Source organism: Cavia porcellus, unplaced genomic scaffold, assembly GCF_034190915.1.
Source record: "Cavia porcellus strain 051 isolate PalLab524CR breed Dunkin Hartley unplaced genomic scaffold, mCavPor4.1 scaffold_3, whole genome shotgun sequence".
Taxonomy (NCBI): domain Eukaryota; kingdom Metazoa; phylum Chordata; class Mammalia; order Rodentia; family Caviidae; genus Cavia; species Cavia porcellus.
The window spans coordinates 60,322,660-60,348,798 of record NW_026947486.1 but is presented as its reverse complement, the minus strand read 5'-3'; the positions used below and the strand labels follow the sequence as shown (position 1 = coordinate 60,348,798).

General features: G+C 37.8%; 1 protein-coding gene across 3 annotated transcripts in view; it reads right to left on the bottom strand.

Moving 5' to 3' along the window:
• Positions 1-25,597, bottom strand: part of Srpx2 (sushi repeat containing protein X-linked 2) — a 30,133-nt gene extending 4,536 nt beyond the window's left edge. Inside the window, exons 1-10 of one of the 3 annotated variants that reach the window (XM_063246170.1) lie at positions 25,049-25,597; positions 23,446-23,658; positions 19,091-19,171; positions 7,036-7,227; positions 4,787-4,963; positions 4,366-4,492; positions 4,075-4,196; positions 2,840-3,019; positions 2,368-2,501; positions 317-438 (exon numbers count right to left, since the gene is read on the bottom strand). In XM_063246170.1, the coding sequence (XP_063102240.1) occupies positions 317-438; positions 2,368-2,501; positions 2,840-3,019; positions 4,075-4,196; positions 4,366-4,492; positions 4,787-4,963; positions 7,036-7,227; positions 19,091-19,171; positions 23,446-23,527 (1,217 nt within the window). In that variant the 5' untranslated portion in view covers positions 23,528-23,658; positions 25,049-25,597. The remainder of the gene's footprint in view (positions 1-316; positions 439-2,367; positions 2,502-2,839; positions 3,020-4,074; positions 4,197-4,365; positions 4,493-4,786; positions 4,964-7,035; positions 7,228-19,090; positions 19,172-23,445; positions 23,659-25,048) is intronic. The other 2 variants (XM_013153706.3, XM_013153708.3) reach the window with 2 other exon arrangements.
• Between the last annotated feature and the right edge of the window lie 542 nt (positions 25,598-26,139).

Here is a 26,139-nt window from a genome sequence, read left to right as displayed (position 1 = left end):
ATGCTTATCTAAGTCAAATGTGTCTCTGTCTCAGCATGAGTGGGTTTCAAAGTCACTATAAGTGCCTTTATAAAAGCATATTTAGGCTAAGGCCTGGTAATATGTATTTTGATTCCCCATTTGATTATCTTGTTCCACAAGAGTTAAGAGTTAACTCTTGCCTTGCCTAATATTTCCATAAGAGTTGAAACGGGGTAAGTGCCTTAAGAGAGAGGTGTTTGCTGTTCTTCCACCTACTGCATTGCCACTTGCTTCATTACCAGTATCCTGCCTATGGTTTTTGGCCACCCCTACCCTGCAGCCTCCCAGCTTAAACCTGAGTTCCTCGATGATGCTGGATGAAAGCTGTTGCTCCCGGATGCGCCCCACATCCTGAGGTGGCTGCCCCACCAGCTCGATAATGGTCACGTGCCGCAGGTCTAGTCCACAAGTGGATTGCTGAGGGGTGAAGGGGAAAGAACATTTAATGGAACTGACCTTTGCACTTAGATCTAAAGCTGCTCATCTGATTCCTCCTGATACCACATGAAGAAGTGAGGGAGGGGAGGTACTTTTCTTGCAATGAATACACAATCATAGGATTACAATGAACACAATACGAGATCTACACAACTTTTCCCTCTATCACTCCTGAAGTACTTGCTCCAAAAGTGTTTCCTTAATTTTCCTGAAATGCATGAAATCCCTTACAGAATGTGGAATAGAAAAGAGAAACATAATTACTAAACTGCAGGAATGTAATCATTGTTTAGCCATCTACAAGTTTTAAACTACATTAATTTTTAATGGATGGCTATTGTAAGATGATAATGGCTACTGTTTATTTATTTATACATACCTAATGCTTCATAGAAATAATTTAACCATTGTATCAAGGCTAACAAGGTAGGTAATGTCATTCTTACTCCAGAGAGGAGAACATAAGGCCCAAATTTGCATGTCAATAACATGATAAGCCAAGACTCAAACTGAGGCCTAATGCAGCCTACCCTTTATCACTAGGCTACATTGCTAGGACCTTTTCTCAGTCCTAGGATTTCTGCAAAATAGTGTCCAGTGCTCTTTTCATTACCCTTTCTTTCCTTTTTTGCACTGGGCAACATACCCTATGACACTACCCTCTCTATCTCTTTGTCCTGCCTTGTGCCCTAGGATCTAATACCTGCCATTTATCAGGGTGAGGTGTAAAGAATCATTAGACATTCCCTAGACCCCTATTCTTGTTTCACCTGTGGTCTTCTTCTCTAGTCTTGACCCTCAGAATTACTGTCCTTGTTGTCAGGTTCCTATTCTTTCTCTTGCTTTTTATTAAATTGAGGTTTTGCTTTTGCCTGATTTGTCTACATAAAAGGATAAGATCCTTTTTGGATTAGACCTCCAGGTTCATCCTTTTGGTGAAAGAACTGCCATCATAGGCCATATTGACTTAGCAACTTGTACAACTCAGCCTTTAGAAAACCCTGAGTAGCTTTGTCTTTTACATGGTTTTACAGTCCCTTGCAGCTTCCCAGGGCTACTTTTTTGATCCTGTCTGTACAGCTTGAATTCTCTTAGCAACCTAGCCTATTCTTTTCATAAATCCCCGAGGTTGTATCTATTCTGAACTACCTACTTCTTCCTTATTCACAAGTAGCTTTAAGTAGATATCTCTTAGTATGTTAAAAAATCATCATGCAAAGTTTTAATTTTACTTAGGGATATCACAGTACTTTTCCTGCTGGTAGTGGTTAAAAGCATAAATCTTGGAGCCAAACTTCTTGGGTTCAATCCCAGGTCTAACACTTACTATCCAGTGACCTTGAGAAGATCACTTAATCTGTCTATGCCTCAGTTTCTTTACCTACTCAATGGGGATTATAATGCCTATCTCATAAGGCTGTTTTGAGAATTAATGGAGTATTTATAAAACATGTAGGTCAGTACCTGCACAGCACTTACTGTCTGTGATTTTTAGTGTGTTGTTCCTTGAAAATGTAAATGCAGTTAATTTCTGGCATCTATGTCTGATCATAGCTGTCTTACAAGTCTGTTCAGAATGCTTTGCCACACTCCCTTTTCAACTTCTACCCAGTCCTCACAAGTCACATGTCACATCTACCATTCCTGTGGTCTTATTTTCTTTTCAGTAAAAACACAGTACTTTAAAATAATGTTTCTTTGGTACAGCACAGTAAAAACAGTACCTTGGTACTTTTCAGTAAAAACACAGTACTTTTTAATCATGTGTCTTTGGTACAACTGATCAAAAACCACCCACAAAAAGTTTGAAAGAGCAGTGTTTATGCTACAGAAAGCAATTATTTGGTTTGGTAGATGTAAGGGGGTAGTATAAAAGAGTTAAGCCTTCATTAGAGTAGTAGATCTTACCTGCAGCATAGAGATCTGCATTTTATAATATCGGTTGGAAGGATCAGGAGCTGAGATGATGAGGAGTCGTCGTTTCTCATAGAATTGATCCAGGAGACCAGCAGCTGAGTTGACATTAACATTAATCTTCATGGCTAAGGTAGAAGTGGATAGCTAGTCAGAGTTTGCACTTCTTCAACCTGCATAGGTAACCTAACATCTCAAGGAGTTCTAGTCTTTTGGGTTAGCCCTTCAAGTTGTTTCTCCCTTGCCTGTGGAAAAATGCTGGAAAATAAAAAACCCAAATGACTTTCAACTTTTCTTATTGAGGTAGGAGTATTCTATGGGGAAAAGTTGGCCCTTAAAATACATAAATCTCAGAACTCCCTATTCTTCATTATATGTATTGCTTTTGGGATCCTTTGTCATGGGAGCACCCTCCAAAGTAACTGTGATCATATGTTCACGCTCCCCATTGCCCGGTTTCACTCACGAGTGCAGATAGGTGGTGATCCTGACCATTGGCGACTGGACTGGCAGACCCGAGAGGGAGTCCCTTGGCGCTCATAACCACCGTCACAATGGTACTCACAGGTGGCACCGTAGTTGTTGCCCACTGAAGTGCAGGTGAGGTAACCATGCTGTGGTGGTTTCAGAATTGGACAGCGTCTCACTAAGAGGGAGGAACTCAAGTTAGAGGTAATATAGTGTACCTTGTAGGTAGAAAAGTCTAAGAAAGTACCTTTTCGAGGTTATCTAGAATAGGAGACTTGGGATGATCGGAATGAAAGTTTTCTGTGTTTCCAATGGCCAGGGAGGGAGCCAGATTTTTTCTTAAGAAACTAAATGTGAAATACAGACAAAGTTCACAAAGTCTGGAAACACATGTGACTCTACATATTATCATCAGAAGACTATCAATTTGTAAAAACAAATATTCTTATCTATATTGACAGACTTTATGGATAGCCTATGTAAGGATGACCAGCTTGTATAATTACTTTAACAGAAATAAGTCAGAGGAATTGTAATGACCGAGAAAGTTTCTGTAAATCATGACATAGTCTTAGAGTATAATGACATACCATAATTGAGAATATTTCTGAAGAATTTTTAAAGAACATAGGAAAATTGCTTGTGATAGAATGAAAAACAAAAAAGTGTTGCATGATTGGATATAATCCAATGATTTTTAAAGTATGTGGAGAGACAAGACTGATAGAAAAATATCAAAAGGTTAACAAGCAACTGCCTCCGAATGATAGGGTAATAGTGTTTTCCCTTTTCATATATTTCTTTACTTTTCAAATAGCCAGCAATGCACAAGATTTTTTTTAAATGAGAAAAACTGAAACCAAACAATGTGATACAAAGCAAAGAGGAACCATCAGGCAGCCAACACCACCAGTTTGAGAATTAAGATTGATTATATTTGATAATTTTGAAGGCCAAGAAGAAAAGGATAGAGAGTATCCTTGTGAATTTTATCTAAATTTAGGAAAAGGAGAAAGCCTTGTTAGAGAGTTAAGTTTTCTCTGACTTGTGTATTCACATGAAGTGTAGTTTTCTAGAATGAGTGCATTTAGTAAACTTCAGTCCTGCCCCTCCTTCCCAGTATAAGTAAAGTGCATTTCAGGCATAAAGAGAAGAGGATCTTTTGGAGCTTTTGGAAGGTCAGAGTAGAGTAGGAATAATGAACAATATGGAAACTGAAAACTTCTTTCTGACCTTGTACTTTCACAATGAACTTGCAGCTGGCTCGGTTGTAGGCTGTGTCATAGGCAGTGTAACGAATCACATGCTCTCCTTCAGGAAATTGGGAACCAGGCTCAGGGCCCCGAAGCGTCACCCTGAATAAGATAGGATAAAGGAACTACTGAAGAAAATGATACTTAGAATTCAGATCGCAGGCACGTCATCACTGTAGCCTAAGCCTGTACAGTAGTTTCAGTGTGAGAAGCTGGAGGGACTAGGAGAAGTCACAGGTAGGAATGAATGGCATGTGTTACTCAAGCTCACCTGGTAATGGTACCATCAGCAGAATCTTTCACAAGGGGTGGGTCCCAGTATACACGAGCAGTCAGTTTCTCTGGCTCTGCCATCTTCTCACGTGAGTGAGGACAGTAGATCTTGGGAGGATCAATGTCTGCCATGGTCAAAAAGCAAAAGTTTTATCCCTAACTGCTGATTCTCTTTCTCTAGAGGGAACTCACTGAGGTAACAACACATACTACTAGGAGGGTTTAAAAGCTCAAGATTTTCAAGGGAACAGAAAGAAAGCCTGATGTTAGGGGAAATAATCATTTCATTAAGCACATGCTCACAGTGTCACACTCACAGTGAACAGGAATATCTCTTGCAGTTAGAATTCCACATCTTTGTGGACACAGTGGTAAGGTGGCTCTTTGCAGCAAGTTAATTGGGAGTAGCCAGCATTTACCTACACACACAGGTTCGCCTCCACTCCATCGCCCATCTTCCATGCAGATTCGGCTGCGATCACCTTCTAGGTGGTAGCCTCTGGAACAGCTGTAGTCACAGCGAGAGTCAAGAAGCACCCCATTTGTGCAGGTATAAGTGCCGCTAGTGATAGATGGTAGTGCATGGCATCTTATCTCTAAGAGAGAATCAAGTGGCAAACTCAGTGGCCTATAGGACTATTTGGAGATGGCATCTGGTCATCTAGCACAGGAAGAATCATATGAAGGGTAGGAGAAAATACAGAAACCTGACCCAAATTACCCTTACAGTTTTGTCCCTAACTGCTATTTTCTCTAATTATCTTTTTTATTTTTATACTTAAAGTGCAGAAGCATTATTGAGAAGGGAGGTGTGTCTCAAAGAAATAAATTATTTGTCCAAGCATATAAAGCCTGAATCAGACCTGAGTATTTATGCCAACTTCACTTTTTATTTGATCTGTAACTTGAAAAGGTTATCTTATCTCTCTGAGTCTCATTTTTTCATCAGTAAAATGCAGATACCACAAAAGATTGTTGTACAGACTAAAAGCAACAATACATATAAATCTTTGGGATCATTTAGAGCTTCAGCAATTGTTAGTTTTTGTCTCTTTTACTGTAGGTGCTACCTGGTCTTGAAAATATTTAAAGCTCATTTTCAAGTATCACTTTAATGCAAAGATATTTCTTGGCTGAGAATCACTTGCATGTCAGAGTTGGATAGCTTTCTATCTGGGTGACAAGTCAGGCCAGTGCCTTGGGGTTTAGGTTGTGGTATTTGATAAAGGAAGGATTATGTGCTTTTGACATTATATATGCCAGAGATTGCTACCATAAACTAATTATGATCTTGTATATGCCAGATTCTTGTTTAAGATACCAAATACTTAAAATAAGTAAAGGCCATATATTCCTTTACATAGTCTAATTTCTAATCTTATAAGTTCAGCTGTTGGATATTTGAACAAAGATTCTGTATAAACTATGTACATTTCACTTCTTGGTCAAACCAGACTTGAAGATTATTACATTTCCTGTTTCCCAGTATCTGTTTTATAAAGATCTACACAAAAGTGACCACCTTAAAATCAAAGCCAAATAAAAGGCTTGCCTTTTCAGGTGAATCTGTTTGCTAAGTATCATATGACAATGAAGATATAGATCCAAAGCATTTGCTCTTTTTTCTCTCATGAGGAAGGTCAAGAGTAGATTAGGATTTAAATATACTAATCAATTCATTCTACGCACCTGGGGAAATATGTATGTTTCTATTCTTCTAACTGGTTTTATGTTCATTTTTAAATTATAGCCTTATATATCTCAATTTCATCCACCCAATTCAAATTCATTTGGAAAAGTATGGTTCTTAAGTCCTAAAAGAACTTAAAGTTTCTCAGAAGGTTGTTATGACTTCCCTCTCTTTAGCTATCAGGCATTTCCTCTCCTTTGTAGCATCTTTTCTGATCAACCTCATTTTTCTCTGAATTCTCAGAATTTCTGTGTCTAGGCACATGACTTGTGCATACATTTGGTTTTATGTCCCATGATTCCATAAACATCCAGAGGGTAGTTGAAGAATTAAATTCCTGAAATGATTAATACAGGGCCCTGCACGCATAGAAGGTATTCATTGATGGACATATGGAAGGACAAAGCTTACTTGTTAAAAGTACGTAGGCTGTGGACCTTGAATAAAAAAAGACAGGGATTTACAAGCTTAAGGGAGACACTGTTTACGATGTGTGTATTAGCATCCCTGTATTCTAGCTTTAGCTGCCTTCTTTTTAACTTAAAGAAGAGAATGAAGAATAGAAGACTTCTCATAGTTGCACTGCCTAGGCTTTCTAAGGCTATAAGCCAGGAAGTACAACATTTGAATACAAATAGGAGATTGTAGGGATACGTTTTTTGAGAGCCCCAAAAGGTAGCCCAGGTCCATATCAGATTCTAGGGACAAGTCTTAGCCTTCTACATGCAATCTTGTGTTTCCTGAGTCAGCAGGGATGACTGCTACTTAAATGCTCATTTAACTTGTACAATAATCACTGGGACAGAAAATAAAGTAGTATATAAAGGTAAGGAAAGGCTCTAGGAGGGGAGCTTTGGAAAATTTCTAATTTGCACTTGGAAGAAGGGTATGGTAACATCTTCCAGTATATATTTTCAATGGCTGGTTGGTAAGTTTTTCTCATAGGCATACATCAGCATATGCAAACATATAACTTACGTCTACAGTAGGCAGTTCCAGACCAACGACGGCTTGGCAGGCATTGCACTGACTTCTGTCCAATCAATCGAAAGCCACGGTCACAGGAGAGCTCACAACGTGTGCCTAGACTGCTGTGATAATTCCCTCCCCTTGGCGAGTAGCATGTGGCTTCTCCATCTTGGATATTTAATGTATAACACCACCGAGGGACTGTAGCAATAGAAGAAAAGTAAGCTAGAAGTACAGTAATCAAGATAGTGTATTATTGGTGAAAGGCCAGACACATAAGCCAATAAAATGGAATATAGATTCCAGAAATACACTCATGCATCTATGCCAAAATGATTTTTATAAAGCTACAAAAATAATTCAATAAAGGTTTTTAAGCAAATGATACTGGTACATAAAAAATAAACATTCTAAGCCTCAACGTGTATGCAAAAATTCAAGATGGATGATAGACATAGATGTAAAAAGGAAAACTATAAAACTATTAAAAGGGAATACAAGAGAAAATCTCAGGGATCTAGAGGTTGAGAAGGAGGTTTTAGACATGATACCAAAGCACAGTTCATAAACCAAAATGAATAAATTGGACCTTGTTAAAATTAAAACCTTTCATTCTGTGACAGGCATTATTAAGAAATCAAGGACAAGGTACAAAGGAGGAGAAAATATTTGAAAATCATGTATCTAGCAGAGAATTAAAACCTAGAGCAGATAAAACTATCAAAATTCAGTATCTAATAGAAAATGGTCCAGTTAGAAGATGGGTGAAAGATACAAACATGTAAAAAGATGTTTAGCTTCACTAGTCATCAAAGAAATGCAAATTAAAACTACAATGAAATATTACTAATATACCTGTTAGTATGCCTAGATTTAAAAGGTAGTGTCAATACCAATACTGGTGAATATGGAGAGAAATTGGAAATGTCATCAGTGACTAGTAGGAATGCAAAAACAGCCACTTTGGAAAATGGCTTGGTAGTTTCTTATAAAGGCAACACCAAATCTTCTTATTAAGAAAGGTACACTTTCTACATGCTTTTCCACTTAAGGTATTAAGTGGAAAGGGAAATGAAAACTTGTGTCCACATACGATTTTGTGCACAAATGTTAAAATACTTCTTTTAATAATTGCCAAACGCTGGGAACAACTCAAATGGCTTTATGTGTGAAGAATTAAACTCCCTGAGGTTTATCTATTTTTCTTTGTAGAGAGAATCTTTTTTATTTATGCCTTATATTCTGAGAAAGTACTTTGAAGATAATTATACAGAGTATATTAACTATTGTTATTCTCTTATTATATTGTTATAGGATTTATTTTTTCATAAAATAAAAAAAATTATGAAAAAAGAATGAAATGCTTATAGATGCAACGACATAGATGAATCTCAATGCATTTTGGAAAGTGAAGGAAGGCAAACTCAGAAAGATACATACCATAGCATTCCATTTATATGACAAAGACATATAGTCATATATAGGCAAAAATGTAGGGACAGATTACATATCAGTGCTTGCCAGAGATCATGGTAGAGGTAGAGGATAATCTCAAAGAGGCAGCATTCGGTAAGTTTTTGAAATGACAGGACTGTTTACTGTGGTAGTAGTTATCTCACTTTATACCTTTGTTAAAACTCATAGTATTCTACATCAAAGAAAGTAAATTTTACTATAAGAAATTTAAAATAACTGTTTTTATTTTTATTTGGTGGTTAATGGGAATCGAACTCGGTACCTTGCAGTTGCCAAGCAGGTGTGTGCTACTGAGCTAAATACCTGGCCCAAAATCAAACATTGTTAAATAACAAGATAATGTAAATTTGAGAAAAGGGATGTGATTTCAAAGAAGTCTGCTTAAGAATAAAAGTCTAATCCTAGTTCAGTACTGAGTACAAAAAATTGCAGGGTCATTAAACATAAAGATGCTTCATTGGCTTTACAAAATAAATGACACCTCAGTTGGTTAGGGTTTTAATGGGATGTGTATAAACCAATGAAAGGCCACCTACCCAAATATGTTTACATAGGATGGCACAGATATGTCTGCCTAGGATTGGGAAGGCTAAAGCCCCATGTAAGCTGATTTGATTCTAAAATTCTAGGGATAGGAAAACAGAACTTTACAAGAAAGCACATCAGAAGCTAGAGGAGTAGAGGAAGGCTAGAGTCTTTGCTTGAATGCAGCTAGAGAATGAGCACAGATGCAGTGAGCAAACTGTTCTTCAACCAGCACCACACTTAGGACTTTGCGGATTAGTTTTGCTCCTGTGGTAGTGACAGGACTTGTATCTGAACATACTGTCTCCGAATTACAAAAGCTTCCTAAGCACTGTGTTGCAGAATTGTTGATTATAAGGCCACAGCACATCACAAAGATCTTTAATGGGAGGCTAAGGACTCAACAATTGCTTCCATTTTATTTCTCTCCTGTATTCTGTCAAGAAAAATACACATCCAATTAACACTGATAGAAGAAGCAACACGGTAAAGGGAAATACAAAGTTCAAGGCAAATAATGAAGCAGTAAAAGCGACCAAGCCATTATAAATAAATTAAATTTTGCTGGTCCAGGCCTGGCATAAGGCCAAAATATTGGAGGGCTGGAGAGAGACCAAAACACAGTCCTAATTTTTCAAATAAGGAGGAGATGGCCTCTGAGAACTATAGCCTGATGCTACAGTATGCATAGCATGCTATTCTAGAATATATAAAAGTATGGCTCATTAGCAGTTAGAGAAGAGGTGATTCCTAGGAGCCCTCAAGAACAAGTAATACCAGACTGACCACATTTCTATCTTGGGTTGGGCCACCAGGCTGATAGAACAGGGGAAATGGGAGGTATATTATGTGGAAGTAAATGAGGCATATGACAATGCTTTTCATGCCAATGATGTGGAAGAGAGGACATAGTACTGGAGAGGTGCCAAAAACTGTTGAAGAGATTCGTGAATGCAAAAAAACTGTACTCAAAGAATATTGACTGGAAACTGAAACGAAGAATATGATTAGATACTGCATGTGACAATATGTGCTAGGAAAAGTGTTGGCCTGTATTGAGTATTTCCTCTATTTATATACATGCTATATACTTTTCATATGCTATCTCATGTAGTCCTCTAACATCCTTTTGAGGTACGTAGATGTTTATCCCTGTTTTGTAGATGTGATCCTTCTTTATAGGTGAGTAGTACTCCAATATATAAAATCACCACATTTTTTAAAATCCATACCTCATTTCATGGGCACTTGGGGTGTTTCCAAGATTTTGCAATTACAAATTATGGTGATGTGAACATGGGTGCACATATATGACTGTGGTTTGATGTTTTCAATTCTGGGAAAATGCTGGGAAGCTAGACAGCTGAATGAAATGGAACCTCTAGTTGTAAACTTTTGAGGGAGCTCCACACGATTTCCACAGTAGTTCCACCAGTCTACACTCCTACTGTGCAAAAGACTCCCTTTTCCCCCCACAGCTTTCCTAGCACTTGTTACCAGTTTATTTTTTGATCTTCTGTCGGGAGTAGGATGGAATCTCAGTGTTGTTTAATTTGCACTTCTCTAATAACCAATGGTGCTGAACATTTTTTCATATATTTATTTATTTGCCATTTGTATTTCTTCATCTGAGAAGTGTGTATTCATCTCAGATGCTCATATTTGGATTGGGTCTTTGACTTTTAGGGGCCTGATTTTTTAAACTCTTTATATGTTATAGATAGAAGTCCTTTGAGGGGCAGTTGGCTAAGATATTTTTCCAATTCATGGACTTTCTTTTCATTTGGTTGGAGATTTCTTTTGACATGCAAAAACTTTTTAATAAGACATGATCATAGTTGGTGATTTGGGGAAATACATCCCTTGCAGTTTGATTTTTTGTTCATGAACTCTCTATCTACCTTATGTATTCAAGATATCTACCTACTTTCTCTTCCAGCAGATTTAGTGTTTCTGTTTTAATATTTAGATTTTTGATCCATTCTGACTTTAGTTTAGTGTATGGTAAGAGGCATGGGTCTAGTTTTACTTTTTGACATATGGAAAGCTAATTTTTCCAGTACCATTTATTGAAGATACTATCTTTCTTCCAGTGGACTGTTTGGCCCCTTTATCAAAAATTAGGTGGTAGAGTGTGTTTTCTCATCTATTCCACTGATCTTCAGGTCTGTTTTTTTCCAGTACCATATTTATTTTATCATAGTAGCTTTGTAGTGTTATTTCAAGCCACAGATTGTGATGTCTCCTGCCTTGCCTTTGTTGCCCAGAATAGCCTTTGCTATTCTAGGTCTTTTCTGATTCCAGATGAATTTTAGGAAAGATTTCTCTAGCTCTGTGAGGTACGCTAATGGTAGTTTGATTGGCATTGTATTCTTTGTATAACAATTTCAGGAGAATGTTCATTTTTACAATATTTATTCTTCGTATCTATGAACAAGGAATGTCTTTCCATTTTCTGAAATACTCTTTGATTACTTTTATCAGAGTACCTTTATTTTCAATGTATAGATCTTTTAGTTTACTCTGTTAGATTAATTCCTTAAGTATTTCATTTTATTGGATGCTATTGTGAAGGTGTGGTTTCCCTTTTTTTCTCAATGAGTTTGTTGTTTGTACACAGGAATGCTATTGATTTTTGAGTGTTGGTTTTGTGTCCAGCTACATTACTGAATTTGTTTATTGCATCAAGAAGTCTTTCAATGGAGTTATGGGGGTCTTGTATGTAGAGTATCATGTAATCTGTGAATAATGATAATTTCACTTCTTCCTTTCCTATCTTTATTCCTTTTCTCTCACTTGTCTAATTGCTCTGGCTAATGTTTCCAGAACTAGAATGAATAGGAGTGGTGACAGAACATGTTCTTGTCTTGTTCTTGATTTTGGAGTGAAAGCTTTCAGTTTTTGATCTTTTAGTATGAAGTTGGATGTTGGTTTGTCATAGATGACTTTTATGAGACTGAGATACAGGTCATCTATTCCAATTTTCTGTATGGTTTTTACTATGAATGAGTGTTGGATTTTATTAAAAGCATTTTCTGCATCTATTGAGATGATCATGTGATTTTTCTTTTGCTCTATTAATAAAGTCCATTACATTTATTGATTTGTGTATGTTGGAACCACCTCTGCATTCATAGAATTAATCCCATTTAGTTGTGATGTATAATCTTAATGATTTGCTGCGTTCTGTTTGCTAATATTGCATGGAGGATTTTTCTATCTATATTTATTAGAGAGATTGGCCTATAATATTCATTTCTGGTTGTGTCTTTCTCTGGTTTTGGTATCAAGGTAATATTTTCCTCCAAGAATTAATTAGGGAAAAATACTTTCAATTTTTTAAAAATGTTTGAGGAGTACTGGTGTTAAATCATCTCAAAATTTCTTATAGAATTCAGCTGTGAATCCATCAGGACCTCTGCTTTTTTTGTTGGTAAGTTTTTAATTACATTAATTGATACTGGGTTATTCAGAAGTTTTATATCTTCTTGATTCAGCTTTGGTAATTCATATGTTTCTAGGAATCTGTTCATTTCTTCTGTGTTTTAGATTCTATGAGAGTAAAGATCTTTGAAGTAGGTATTGTTGATCTTCTGTATTTCTGTAGGATCTGCTGTGATTTTATTCTTTTCATCCCTTATTGCACGAATTTGAGTTTTGTCTTCCTTATTTTATAAAATTGTTTAAGGGTTTATTGATTTTATTTATTTTTTCAGAGAATCAACTTTTCAGTTCATTAATTCTTTGTATTGTTTTCTTAGTCTCAATTGCATTAATTTCTGCTCTGAATTTTATAATTTCCACTTTTCTTTGGGCTTTGGGCTTGACTGGTTCTTCTTGTTCTAGAGGAATGGTGCAGCATTAGGTTGGTAATTTGTGCTCATTCTGTTTTTCTGTTATGAGAATTCAGTGTTATAAATTTCCCTCTGAGGACTGCTTTCGGTTCTCAGTTTCATAGGTTCCAGTAAGTTGTAGTTGTGTTTTCACTTCATTGTATATATCGTTTAATTTCTTCTTTAATTGCCTCTGTGACCTGTTGATTGTTTAGTAGGGTGCTATTTAATTTCCATGTGTTTATGGAGATTTTATGGTTTGTTTTGTAATTAATTTCCAATTTCATTGTATGGTCTGTTTTAGAGAATATCACATGTGCAGCTCAGAAAAATGTGTGTTCTGATGTTGAATGAAACACTCTATATGTCTACTAAGTCCATTTGTTCACAAGTTTTATTCACTTCTATTATTTCTTTGCTGATTTTTTGTCTAGTTGATCAGTCTCTCTGTGACAATGGAATGTTAAGGTCTTCCATTATAACTGTATTACTGCTTTTTGACTTTTTATGTCTATTAATATTTGTCTTACTTAGTTGAGTGCTCCCATATTTTTTTTTTTACTTTTTTAAAAAATCGTTTTATCGGTACCAGGGATCGAACTCACAACCACCTGCTTGCAAGGCAGGTACTTATGCCACTGAGCTAAATCCTCAGCCCCAAGGGTGCTCCCATATTTGAAGCTTATATATTTATGATTGTTATCTCTACCACTTGAAGTTTTCTCCTAATAAGAAGGCTCCAACAAGATCTCTTTTGATCATTCTTGGTTTGAAGTTCACATTGTCTACAAACAGAATTGGTACCTCAGCTTTTTTTGAGTTCCTGTTGCATGGACTATTGTTTTCCATCCTTTGACTTTTGGTCTATAAATTTTCTTTTGAGTGAAATGTGTTTTGTTTCCATATGCACTCTGCCAGTCTGTTTCTTTTCATTGTTGAATTCAGGCCATTTAAATTAATAGTTATAACTGATATGTACTGGCTTATCTCTCTAATGTTATCTTTTTGCTGTTAATTCCCTACTTTTCCTTTCTGTTTTATTGCTTGTCCTGCTTGTTGCTTTCTTTCTGTTGTTATTGGAATTGTGATAATTTTTATCACTTTCTAGAACATCTTACAGTACTCTGTGTAGTGTTGGTTGCGTGATCATGAAGTTCTTCAGTTGTTCTTTGTTGTCAAAGTATCTTATTTCTCCATTGATTTTAAAGATAGTTTTGCAGGGTACATCTGGGTTGGAAGTTGTTTTCTTTCAATGCTTGAAATACTTCACTCTATGCTCTTCTTGACAGGATGTTTTGTGTTGAGAAGTCTGCCATGATTCTGATAGGCTTTCCTTTATAGATGATCTGTTTCTTTTGATGTTTTGTTCTCATGCTCAATTTCTGGGATCTTGATTTTTATATGTCAAGGTATAGATTAATTTTGGCTCTGGCTAATTTGAGTTCTATATGTGTCACTTATCTGTATGTCAGTTTCTTTTCTCACGTTTGGGAAATTTTCTGCTATTACTTTTGTAAATAATCTTTATATGCCATTTGTGTTGTCACTTTTTTTGTTTACACCTATCAGGCTTATATTGCTTCTCTTTGCTTCATCCTGCAGTGAATTACTACTTCCCAATTCCTTGTTATTTTTCAGAGATTCTTCCTTTCATGATCACTAGCCACAATCCTGTATTCAATCTCTGAAAGTCTGTCTTCAATTTTATTTATGCAGTTTTTCCAACTTTCAGTGGAATTTTTGATTTCCTGGATATATCATTGAATCTGTTTCAAGTATTTTATTTGTTTCATATATTATTCATTCAAGGTTTCCATAATTTTATTACCCCCTTTTAAAAATCTATATCTTTTTTGGATATATTCACCAATTTTTTCATTGTATTTATCATTTCTGTTTTTACCTGAGAAATTATTTCTGATCTGATTTACTTTAGAGCTTCTTGGAGTTTTTTCTTTACTTCTGTTGCTATTATTTCAGAAATTTCAGGTGTGTTATTTATAAATTCATTCATGTCTATGTCTCTTGTACTTGAACTGGATGGGCTGGAAGTTTGAGATTGCATTTTGTTCCTTCATTTTGACATTTTCCTGTGTTCCTCTGAATCATCCATATGTCAAGTCTTAGGGGCATCCTGTGCTTGTAGCCTGTGTGGCAGCAGGCCTCACTGAGGTTTGCCAATGGCTGATCATCTCTGGGCTTAGACTCTTCATCTTTTTGGGCTTCAGAGATGATTCCCAGGTATGGGTTGGTTTCTGGGGGCAGCTTTTGAGTCCCCATCAGCCCCACCTATGATTCCTGGGTGTAGATGGGTCACTAAGCATAACTTCCCAGGCTCTGAGAGCCTCACTGTGGGTTCCTGGATGATTGTGGGTTGTTGGGTGCAGAATCTAATCCGCATGGGCCTTTAGAAATGTTTCCTGGGTTTGGCCAAGTCACTGAGGATGGAATTCCAGTCCCATTGGGCCTCACCAAATGTTCCTGGGTTACTGTGGGTCACTGTGCACGGACTCCCAGTCCCTGCTAGTCTCACTGAGGGTTTTTGGATCACTGTAGGTCACCAAGAGCAGACTCTTAATCCCTGTGGACCTCATTGAGTATTCCTTAATGGCTGTGGGTTACTGAGTGTGAACTTCTCGTCCCCATGGGCCTCAGAGATGGTTCTTGGCTGTGGGCAGGTCACTGGGCACAAGCCCCCAAGCCTCGCTGGTCTTACTGTGGGTTCCTGGATGACTGTAGGTCACTGGGCACAGACTCCCTGTACCTGCAAGCTTCATCTGCACTTCCTGAGTGTGGGCAGGTCACTGGGACACAGCTTCTGAGCCCCTAGGGCCTTCACTGTGGGTTCCTAGATGACTGTAGGTCACTGGGCATAGACTCCTGGTCTCCACAGGCATCAGAGATAGTCCCCAGGTGTGGTTGGGTCACTTGGTACAGCTTCCCAATCCCCACAGGCCTCACCCTTAATTCCTGGGTCAAATTTGTGGTTCTTTACCTCCAGCCTCTCAAATTGTTGGGATTACTGACATGTGCCACCATGCCCAGTGCATTTGTTGCTTTTTACTATCCAGTTTTCTCACAGTCTCCTACAATCTGGCTTCTGTTCCCAGGATGTCAATAGTCTGGATTTACATTTTACATGATTCTGTTAGAGTCATATATATGGGTCCTTCTGTTATAAAGGCAACCATTTTTTTGAGAGTAATACAAAGCAGACAAAAGAGACAGTATATAATGAAGACTGAATTAGTGGTGTAGGCAATGAGCATTGATTTCAAAAGAAGTCCATAGTAGGTACTCAGTAAATAATAAAAGAATGAATGGGTGAGAAAAAGCTCTGTGTAGAATAATGCAGTCTGGGAGCAGAATAGAGCACATTAACTAAAGCACAGATTTCATATGTAGAAAATGGATAAGAAGTTGTCAGGCTAGAAACCTAGACTAAGACCAGATTCTAATTAAAAATCATCATAGTGGGTCACTATGCTTAGGTGAGAGTTGGAGAAACATGATCAGAGTATCTCATTAAGAAGAAACTACTATTATCCATTTGTGATATAATAATTTTAATCCTAAGAGTTAATAAAGAAATGACAGGTCTAGGTAAATGAATGTGAGGAATATTGAGGAAAAGGAGGTTGCTAAAGGTGATGGGGATTATTAAAAATGACACTGAGATATTTTGAAGTCCAAGTACCTAATAAAATGATGGTAACATTATCAGAAATAGGGACATCAGCTAGTATAATCCTTTTCTGGCAAGATGAAAGAATTTTGTTTTTGCCATCTGCAAATGCAAGTGTCTGGCAGCAGTTGTGGATTTTAATTCAGGAGCTCAAGAGAAAGGTTAGAGTTGCCTAAAGTTCATATACAACACCAGCTTTTCCTATTATCACCACCAGAGAGCTCTTCCCTTTTCTTGGCTTCACCCATGATCAGAATAGTGAAATGTTATGGAGCCCAAGGAACTGAGGTGAAGAAGGGGGCATGCTCTCTGTTACTGAAGAGACTGAAATTGAAGATCAAAACCACACAATTTGGTCATTAGAGAATTGTTATCTCTAAGAGGTGTTGTTTCAGCTTGGCATTACTAGGTGGATAGGAATCAGAGTGCAGGAATTTTGGCATTTAATGGGCACAGAGACAGAATTAATGGGTATGGAGTACTGGCAGTGAGAAGACAAAAGATAAAAGGAGCATAGAAGAACTCAAAGTTCTGGTCACTTTGATACTGAAACTTTTCTCAAAGGTCCAAATTTGTCTCCTTGTCCTACTTTCAGTTTGATCTTTTTTGTTTTCAATACCGGGTATATCAATCTCTTACTCTTTCCATTTTTCCTAAAACTCTCTTCTGTGGCTTCTACAATATGATAGAAATTGCTTTTGTTTCTGTCACATGGCTGGCCACTGTTTTCCTTTTTGGATCTACTTCTCCCACTCATATCTAAAAATGTCTATCTTTCCAATTCCAACTGCCTGTAGGATTCCTTTATCAAATGAGTTCACTTTGACAACCTTGGCTTTTGAGAAGGATAGTCTCTCAGGTATTCCAGGTCTTGCTAAGTTGCCCAGGCTCTTGCTCTGTTGCTAAGTTTTCCAAGTTGAGCTCAAACTTGTGATTCTTCCTCCTCAGTCTTCCAGAGTGCTGGGATTACAGGTATATGCCACCAAGCCTGGTTCAGACATCAGTTTCTTTCATGATGTACATCATAGTACATCAAATCTGTGACAGGTCTTGTCATCTCCTTCTTTGAGTATTTCTGGGATACATCTTTTCCTTATTTTTATTTTGGTTCCAGGGATGGAGCCCAGGGCCTTAAGGCAGCTAGACAATTTTCAGTGAGTTAGATCTACAGACCCCCTGGAGCATATTCTTACTCCCCATTTCTTTGCCACTATCCTCAATAATCCCTAGCTATCTTTACCATAACTGATTACAGGAGAATCTTCCTAACATGGGCAATTTTTTATTAATATTTGTTTGCAATACATTGCAGTTATAGCTACATTTGTTTTGGGGAGGTTGGCATGTAGAAGTAACATATCTTGATCATTTTCAAACCCTTTATAAACTCCAAGCTTCTCTTCCCTCATTCCTTCCTACTCATCTCTTTTCTCATCTTCAACAAGTCTGTTTTTTGTTTCCTATCATCTACCTTTTTTTTATAAGAGTAACCACATGACATTTTTCTTTCTGTGTCTGACTTATTTCCATTAATATTATGGTCTTAAGTTCCATCCATCTTCTGGCAAATGGCGTGATTTCACTGTTTTTTTCTGGCTGAATGGTATTCCACTAGATATATATGCCACATTTCTAACAACTACTTTCTGAACAGAATAACAAGGTTAATGTTCTGAAATTGCCATTTACAGTATTTTTTTGTGTGAAAAAAACATGATGGCTCCTTATAGCTCTTATACAACAGCTAAATTCTTATGAGTGGCTTGCAAAGTGTAAAAACAGAGAACCAGAAATAAAAAGGCTATTAGATATCACCTGACCTACCTTTCCCTCCAGTGCAGGAGTCATTACTTAGGATTCTTCACAGGCAGTCCCCTTGCCTTATGTTAAACAGGTTCCCAGAACATGGAGGCTTTCTGAATTTGATTTCCCTCTATGTTCTGCTTTATTCTCTACTACTTGCTCAATATTCCATCATCTGCTGTTAAGCTTATTTCTTCTTAGCTCCCTTTTGTAATGGGTTTCTTCTTACATCTACATCTTTGGGCATCAGCTTTGCCAAATATCCTCTCCTCTCCTTTCCAGCTCTCAAATTTGCACTTGTCATTCAATGCCTAGCCTGTCATCTTTCACGATCCCTTCCCTCTCTTCAATTTAACTCCTGTTACATTTACTACTACCACAGATTTTCATGTTTACTTGTCCTGTGTGTGCTAATTTTATTCTCTCTTCACCTCCCTCATACAATGTGAGCACCTTCAGGGTAGCTAAACTCAGTCTTAGACCTTGTATCACCCAAACTTGCTTTGCATAGTATTAGGCATAGAGTAGGTACTCAGGCAATGCTTAATGATTAATAATAAATAAGCAACCTGCAGGAGAGAGGTAAAGTCATATAGACAGTCAGTAACCTAGTTCGTGTTTAGCAATAACAGTCCCTGCCCAGTCCTGCAGTTGATACATATAAGCCAAGCCTGAGTAAACATGCTTCAAGGAGGGTCCTAGGTCTTAGGCCTTCCTGAACCTGAGAAACAGTGAGGATTACCTTGGTAGTATAGGGGAGGAGCCTGTGGGACATCTTCTGTATGTACTTCATTATAGCTTTCATCTGGATTGTAGCCTGAACCTAGAATGAAGAAGACAGTATCAAGATAGTATGTTGGTTTCTCATTTAACCCCTTCTCATCCCCCTTCCCTAGTGTCCATCTTTATATTTTCCTGTAGACTTGGCACTGCATTGGCAGGCAGACAGGTGACTTGAAAAAGCTGCAGAACTATGATGGGTGCACCTTAGCATATCAGAGGGCAAGTTCATGGTTGGATGTCAGTGATAGAACCAGAGGATTCCCTTCAAAAGAAAAATAACTGAATTTCTTGACCATCTATCAATCTATTGAACCTTGACTATAAATGATCTATTTCCTTGATGTAACATACAAGTCTTATGAGACACTGATGACCAAATTCTAAGGATGGACTGTTTTTCTAGGTAGTAGGAATAAAATAGAGCCTAAGGGTCTTTCCTTACTTAGAGACCTGCTCATAGTCCTTAGAAGGAAACAATCACTCAAGCTCACACTAGCCTACAGAGCCTGAGCGTTATCATGGTCGTTGGTGGGAGTCGCATGCTAACACAAAAAGGATGGCTCAGAAGTCCAGAAGAAATGAGAACAGTCTTATAAGCACTTTTTCCTGGCTTGGAGAAAAGAGAAAGGAGACTTTTTTTGTGCCTGTGCTAGTGAATTAGTCCTAGCCTCAAGCTTGCTATGCAAGCACTCTACCACTGAGCTACACCTCTAGCCTAAGGCAGAGTCCTTTGATTAAATTTATGTTGATGTAATGAACAAGAGCTTTGGCAGCAATCTGATGAGCTAGTAAACATTTCTTATCTACCTCTATCTAGTTAAGTTGCTCAGTCACTGTTGTAGGCAGGTCTGTGTCTGTCTGGGAGACTAAACAGTTTGTTCTACACTGATGGCAAGAAATCAGTCATACATATGAACTAACTGGAAAACAACTTAGTCATTTGTGAAGTGAAGTTTATGGAAGCCTGTCTTTCCTGAACTCTAATATAAGCACAGGAATGGGCCAGACATTGCTGAAGTCTGAAAATAATTCTCTATTTGTAGGAGACTGCACTTCTGGGACAGGGCTAGGTTTTGGTGCTGGAGCCTGTCAGCCTGTGTAAACAGTCAGACCACAATCATTCTCTCTAGGAAGAGGTACAGGGTCGCCTGAACTAAAGGGTGGAGTACAGGGCTAGATGATGTAGCTTCTCTTCTCCCCACATGCCCAGACAAGGGGTGTGTGGGATATTGGGAAACTAGTCTAACTTGGTGAACAAGGGAATGAATCAAATTGAAGGTTTGCCTTATGAAATCATGTCCTTGTTGGTTTGCCCTCATTCCAAAGGAAAGAGTTCATTTTAAAATTTTTCTTTCTTTTTTATTTTCTTTTATTTTTTTAAACATTTTTCCATTTCAGTTCTTTTGGACTGCCTTTATTTCTCCTTAGGCCTTGTCTCCCTTGGTTTCTCTTTTCCCACAAGGCAGGATTTTTTGTGAAGCGTGAAATTCTTGTCAGCTGTTCAGTCTAGCATTAGCTCTAAAGATTTACAACTCCTGTAAACAAAAGGCCAGATATGTGTGATTTCCTAAAATATTAGGTCTCCTCATTCTGTTAAAGAGTTAGCTTGTTAGAAAATGCACAGCAGGGAGGAAACACCTGTTTACTAGAAGAGAAAACTGGAGTATCAGAGAAGCCTATAGCTGGATAACAATAACAATAACAACAGTGACTGCTACCATCACTGACCTCCTACTCTGTGTTAAGCATAGGTTATTTCATTATGTCACCATAACATTTTAATGGGTATACATGAAAAAAGCAGATTCAGAGGAATTAAGGGAGTTACCCAAGTTCTCTCAGCTAATAGGTAGCAGAGTGGGCATTACTCCTCAAGTCTGTTTGACTCCTATATATTAACCACTAAAATGATAGTGAAGAGAAGGTTTTTTTTTTTTTTTTTGAAGAGAAGGTTTTAACAATGGCCACAGGGAAAAGTATTACTTTCCATTCATCTTTTTTACTCGCTGTGTGCAGGAATGAAGGCTACCAAGCATTTTATTCCTTTCCAGAATTGCAGCAGATGTGGGAAAACTCTAGGAAAGACCTAATCAGATAATAACAATGATCCATGAGATTGGGCAAATAACTAGACAACTGGCAGCTTTCTTCTGTGCCAGGAATGACTTGGGCCACTTCATCAGCTTTAATTTTTCAAATTCTGCTCTAAAACTATATTTGAATATTTTACACATGCATTAGGATACTAATATTGGGTGTATGAATGAAACTAGAGGGGCAGACACCTCATATTATTCCATATGTTTGCCCTTCTTCAGCCCTGGAAGGGGAAGAACTTGAACAGTAGTTTTGTTTCCTTAGATCATTCAGTAGTTGGTTTCTGTATGTTCTGTTACTAAGTTCCTTTAATTTCTGTAGCATAGTCAGACCCTCTAAGCACTGTCTTTAATAAAGATATAGTTGGAAATGTAATTGGTAGATGAAGTCTATTTTAAGATCAATATTAATGCTTTGTTTATGATCACAAATGCAGTCTGACTTCCTGACTGAACAGATATGACAGTATGATTTATTTAACTTAGTTTCCTAAACCTTCTCACTCTTGAAGATTAATCCTGAATCCTTTTACTGAGTATTTCTGAATCTACAGTTGGCTGCTTTCCTTGTATCAGTCACACTAGAGTACAGGGGCTATATAAGGGAATAAAACAGTCCTGGATGCATAGGGACTGCTCAATATTCATTGAGTGAATGAATAAATGAATGGAGGATATTCCAGCAGCTAAACTAGCAATGCAGGGGATAATCATAGGAATTCCAAATGTCTCTCACCATGTTGCCAACTAAGAAGGCTATGGAGACCTCTTTACCTGGACTCTTTACAAGATGTAGTAACCCTGGTGATTCATGTGAATATAAGGAGCTCTTCCTTTGCAAACAGCTCTTTGAGCACTTCAGATGAAATTATGACCCTGTGTTCAGAACTCTAACAGCTCAGGCTTTTGCCCTAGGAAAGGCAAAGGCCTTTGCAAGCAAAGAGGTTTCATACAGTGTTCAAAATTGGGTTTTTAAGCCATCTAATCTCACTCCCTTTGTACCATGGTCGTTGAATGGATTTTGGCCTTCCACGTTTAAATTGAAGCTAGAGGGAGGTTGGGAGGACAGATGCATATTTATCTCCTGGAGACAGAGGGTTCCTATACCCATAAGCAGTGTATTCTCTGCCAAGGGCTTGATTTGAATTTTTCATTTCAGTGACAGCCCTTGTGCTTCACCCTCAATAAATCCAGGTTAAACCAAAAAGGGGAAAAAGTTTGCATATTTGCTTGAAAAGTTGGTGCAGCTGTTACAGACAAACAACACTACTGCCAAAGGCCTCCAACAAGAGCTAAGAGCATGTGGAAAATTTTAGCTTGCAGTGACTGTGGCTATGATGGGGGAAGTTTGTTATTTATTCAACTTTGGATGTTTTCCTAGCCCTACTGGTTGGGCCTGTCTCATTTCCCCAGACTCCCCAGCCCCTGGGAAGCCAGAGACTGCAGACCACAGAATATTCTTAGCACTTGAAATGCCAGTTGGGCCTCATCAAAAGCCTCCCAGCTCATTATCCTTCCCTCATTCTTCCCCTTTCCATCTCCTCACCAAGTCCCTTGTAGACTCCCTATGTCTCTAGAGGTGAAAAGTGAAACATTCAGGAATCCAGAAAACTACACTCTTTTCTGAAATAAAGAACAAGCCAGAAAAAACTGGGGCATTCCTGATTAAGTGAATGTGATCAATAATGACATTAACAGCTTTAGGATAAAGGTGTCACAAAATGTCATGAACAAGTTTTGAGAGGGAGCAAAAAAGGGAAAGAAGAAGTGTGATGGATCCTTGTTTTCTTCAAATACTTTGCTTGTCTCCATTTATTTTCCAAATGAGATGTGTAATCTACATCCCATCTTTGTGATCTTCACAAGGATATTTGACTTACAAAGGAATTAGTATTAATAAAATTTATCTCACAGAGGACATTAGAAAATGGATTTTCAGGAAGTTAAGTACAACACAGGTGATACAGTAGCCTTAAAAACCATGTTTTCAAACCTTCACTTTTGTGCTGGCAATCCTATTTTCAAATAGCTCATGTTAAGGTGTCTAAAAGATATTCTCTGATAACTGTTGCAATGGTTAGTGATGTTTATTGTCCTTTAATAGTTTTTTATCTGTATCTAAAATAATAATCTTTCATTGTAGTCTACTTCTTGTCCATGTCTTGGTGCTAGGATGTGACCTTTCTAGAAGTAACATTCAATAGCTCCTACAACTTACCTGCATACCATGTTGGTGTCACTGTTGGAATAAGGAAGAGTAGCAGAAAGAGAGCTCCTCTTTGAGTTAGTTGACCAGCCATCCTTGAGAGGAGGGTTTAGGGAAACAAGAATAGGAATATATGTCTATATGTACCAGAGTAAAAAAAAAATGACTTTCAGAAGTCAGCCATCTATGAATTTCCAAAAGTGAGAGGAAGCAGAAATATAGGATCTGTGAGGAAAGAGAAAAATCTTAAAATTAATGAGTACTTGTTATATCATCCTTCTCATAAAGATTTTCCACTTTGTAGAATAATAATTCTTTGTTATTTATGGTCCCTTTTCTGATGGAATTGTATGCAAATGTTCCATGGTCCAAGTTATATGGAAGGACACTGCAATATCTACACAAGGAAAAGGCAATTATTAAGTCATACAGAAGCAAGATAGAATCTGACCATGTAAAGCCTGTCAGTTAGTGGTTTTGTCCATTCAACTAATATTTCCTAATCTGGGGACATATTAGTACATGTGATATAAGAGTTTGAACTCTAGAGTTACACAGATCTGGATATGAAACCAATTCTGTCACCGATTAGCTGGGGGGGGGGGCTTAAATAAAAATCATTAACTTCTCTGAGCCTGTGTTTTCTCATCAACAAAATGGAAATAATAGTAATATTATTTAGGCTGCAACACAGGAAAGCAATCAATATGTTTGACAGATTATTACCAATTTTATATTAGACCAGACTGGATAGCCCTCTCTCTTAGTCTCAGAGGTACTAGCCATACCTTGGATCTATTCCTAGCATTGGGCTTTGAGGCTTAGTGGTTTGGTAGTGCTTATGGTTTTCACCTCTAGGCTAACCTAGTTTTATCCTGCTCAGGCAACAGGAAGTCAGAGAGGTTGGGAAACCTGTTGAACTCCATGAAGAGAGGGTGAGTAGGCTCCAATTACCCTCTCACTTACCATCCTGTCCTCACTCTAATTGAATGATAGCTTTTTGTGGTTCTCAGTGGGAAAGTACCTAGTAAATAAGAGTCTTAAAACTTGTTAGTACTGATATAAATTGGTCACTGAACCTTTCAGCAAGCATCCACACACCCATTTGACTTCAGTGGAATGCACTGCTCAGAGAAGGAGTCAGTACTGGAAATGGAGTGAAAAAAAGATGTCAGACTCTGACCAGAGTCTCTAAAGGGACATGCAAAGTCCAAGAAAGGCAAAAATTTATTTTCAAGTTCATAGATACTTGGATTTGAATTTTATCAAGAGTGGCAAGTAAGTGAGATAGAGACAAAAGTGAGGGAACACAGTGGAAGTAAGGAAAATGAACTGATATGGAAGGAATGCTAGAAAGAAAAGAAAATCTGACAGAGTTAAAGATAGGAGTTGGAGTATAGAAAAAGGCAACAAAAGAAGCAGACAGAGACTAAAAGAAGCTCCAGGACAATGAATGACTAGATATTCACTGATCCTTTCTCCACATCTAGTCTTAACTCAGTTAGTTTGATCTCGAGCACGGGCTTTCCATTTTTCAGAACAGACACTGTACTCTAAATCAGTGGCCCCTTACCCATCCACCTCCTCCCTGATCTCAGATTGAAAATGTACTCACCAGAGTCAGGCATCTCTCTGCTGTGGGCTGAGAAGGTAGTGGAAACGTGTCTGCAGCAACGTCACAGCGTAAACAAAAACAGAATATAATCCAATTTCACAAAAGAGGTTTTTCCTGTCTTCAACTTGCAGCTATATCATCCATCTGCTGGATTTCTTTATCCTCTAATGCTGTGAAACAGGGTAGTATAGTGTGAGGGGTTAATTGCAGGTCTTACCTGTTTATAGGTTTTTTTGTTGGTCTCTTTCTTTTTCTTCCTCCTTGTCCTTTCTATCTGTTCCTCTCATAAGTCGGAAAAAAAAACCCTTCTACTTTAACATTCCTAAAACGAGTGGTTATTGGTCTGTCCCAGCCTCCAGGATTCTGTTAACCCTGCCCAGATGTTAATACTTTCACATCTGCCAAAAGTTGCCTTAAAGCTATATTATCGCCAAAACTATAGCTCGTTCTCCCAAGTAGAAGGGTTTTAGAGAGATGAGAGAAGAAATAGAAGGATTAGAGGAATTCAGCCTGTCTGTTGCAGAATAAGGGGAAGTGTGAGTCGTACTGGCAGCAAGCACGAGTATAGTGATGACAAACAAGCTGGCTAAAGGGCTTCCAGAGAAGTGCTTCTCTGAAGAACTCTACTTTTTATGACTCAGTATGACATCAGGATTGAATGAAAAGGAATTTCACAAACTTCAATAAGGGGGAGAACAGTTTGATTGATTTCAAAATTTCCTGGAACTTTCCTCTATATCCAAACTCCAAGTTGCTTTGCTATTCATATGGTACAGGTTAGACAGAGTCTAAAATCCTAACTTTTTCAGACCTTGGTTTCTAATAAGATTATGTTGTTTACACAATATTACCAAGCACTTGTGTGTGTGTGTGTGTGTGTGTGTGTGTGTGTGTGTATCTCTGTGAATGTGTCTGTGTGCAGCATAGTGTCAAGGAACAAAATCAGGACCTCAAATATGCCAAAGAAGTATTCTACTCTCAGCCTTACCATATACTTCCTTCCTGAAGACTCAAGACTGATGTCTCATGGTCAGAATGGATGGAAAGTTTGCCTAGGGAGGATTTCATGGGAGTTTTTTTATGTCAATCCA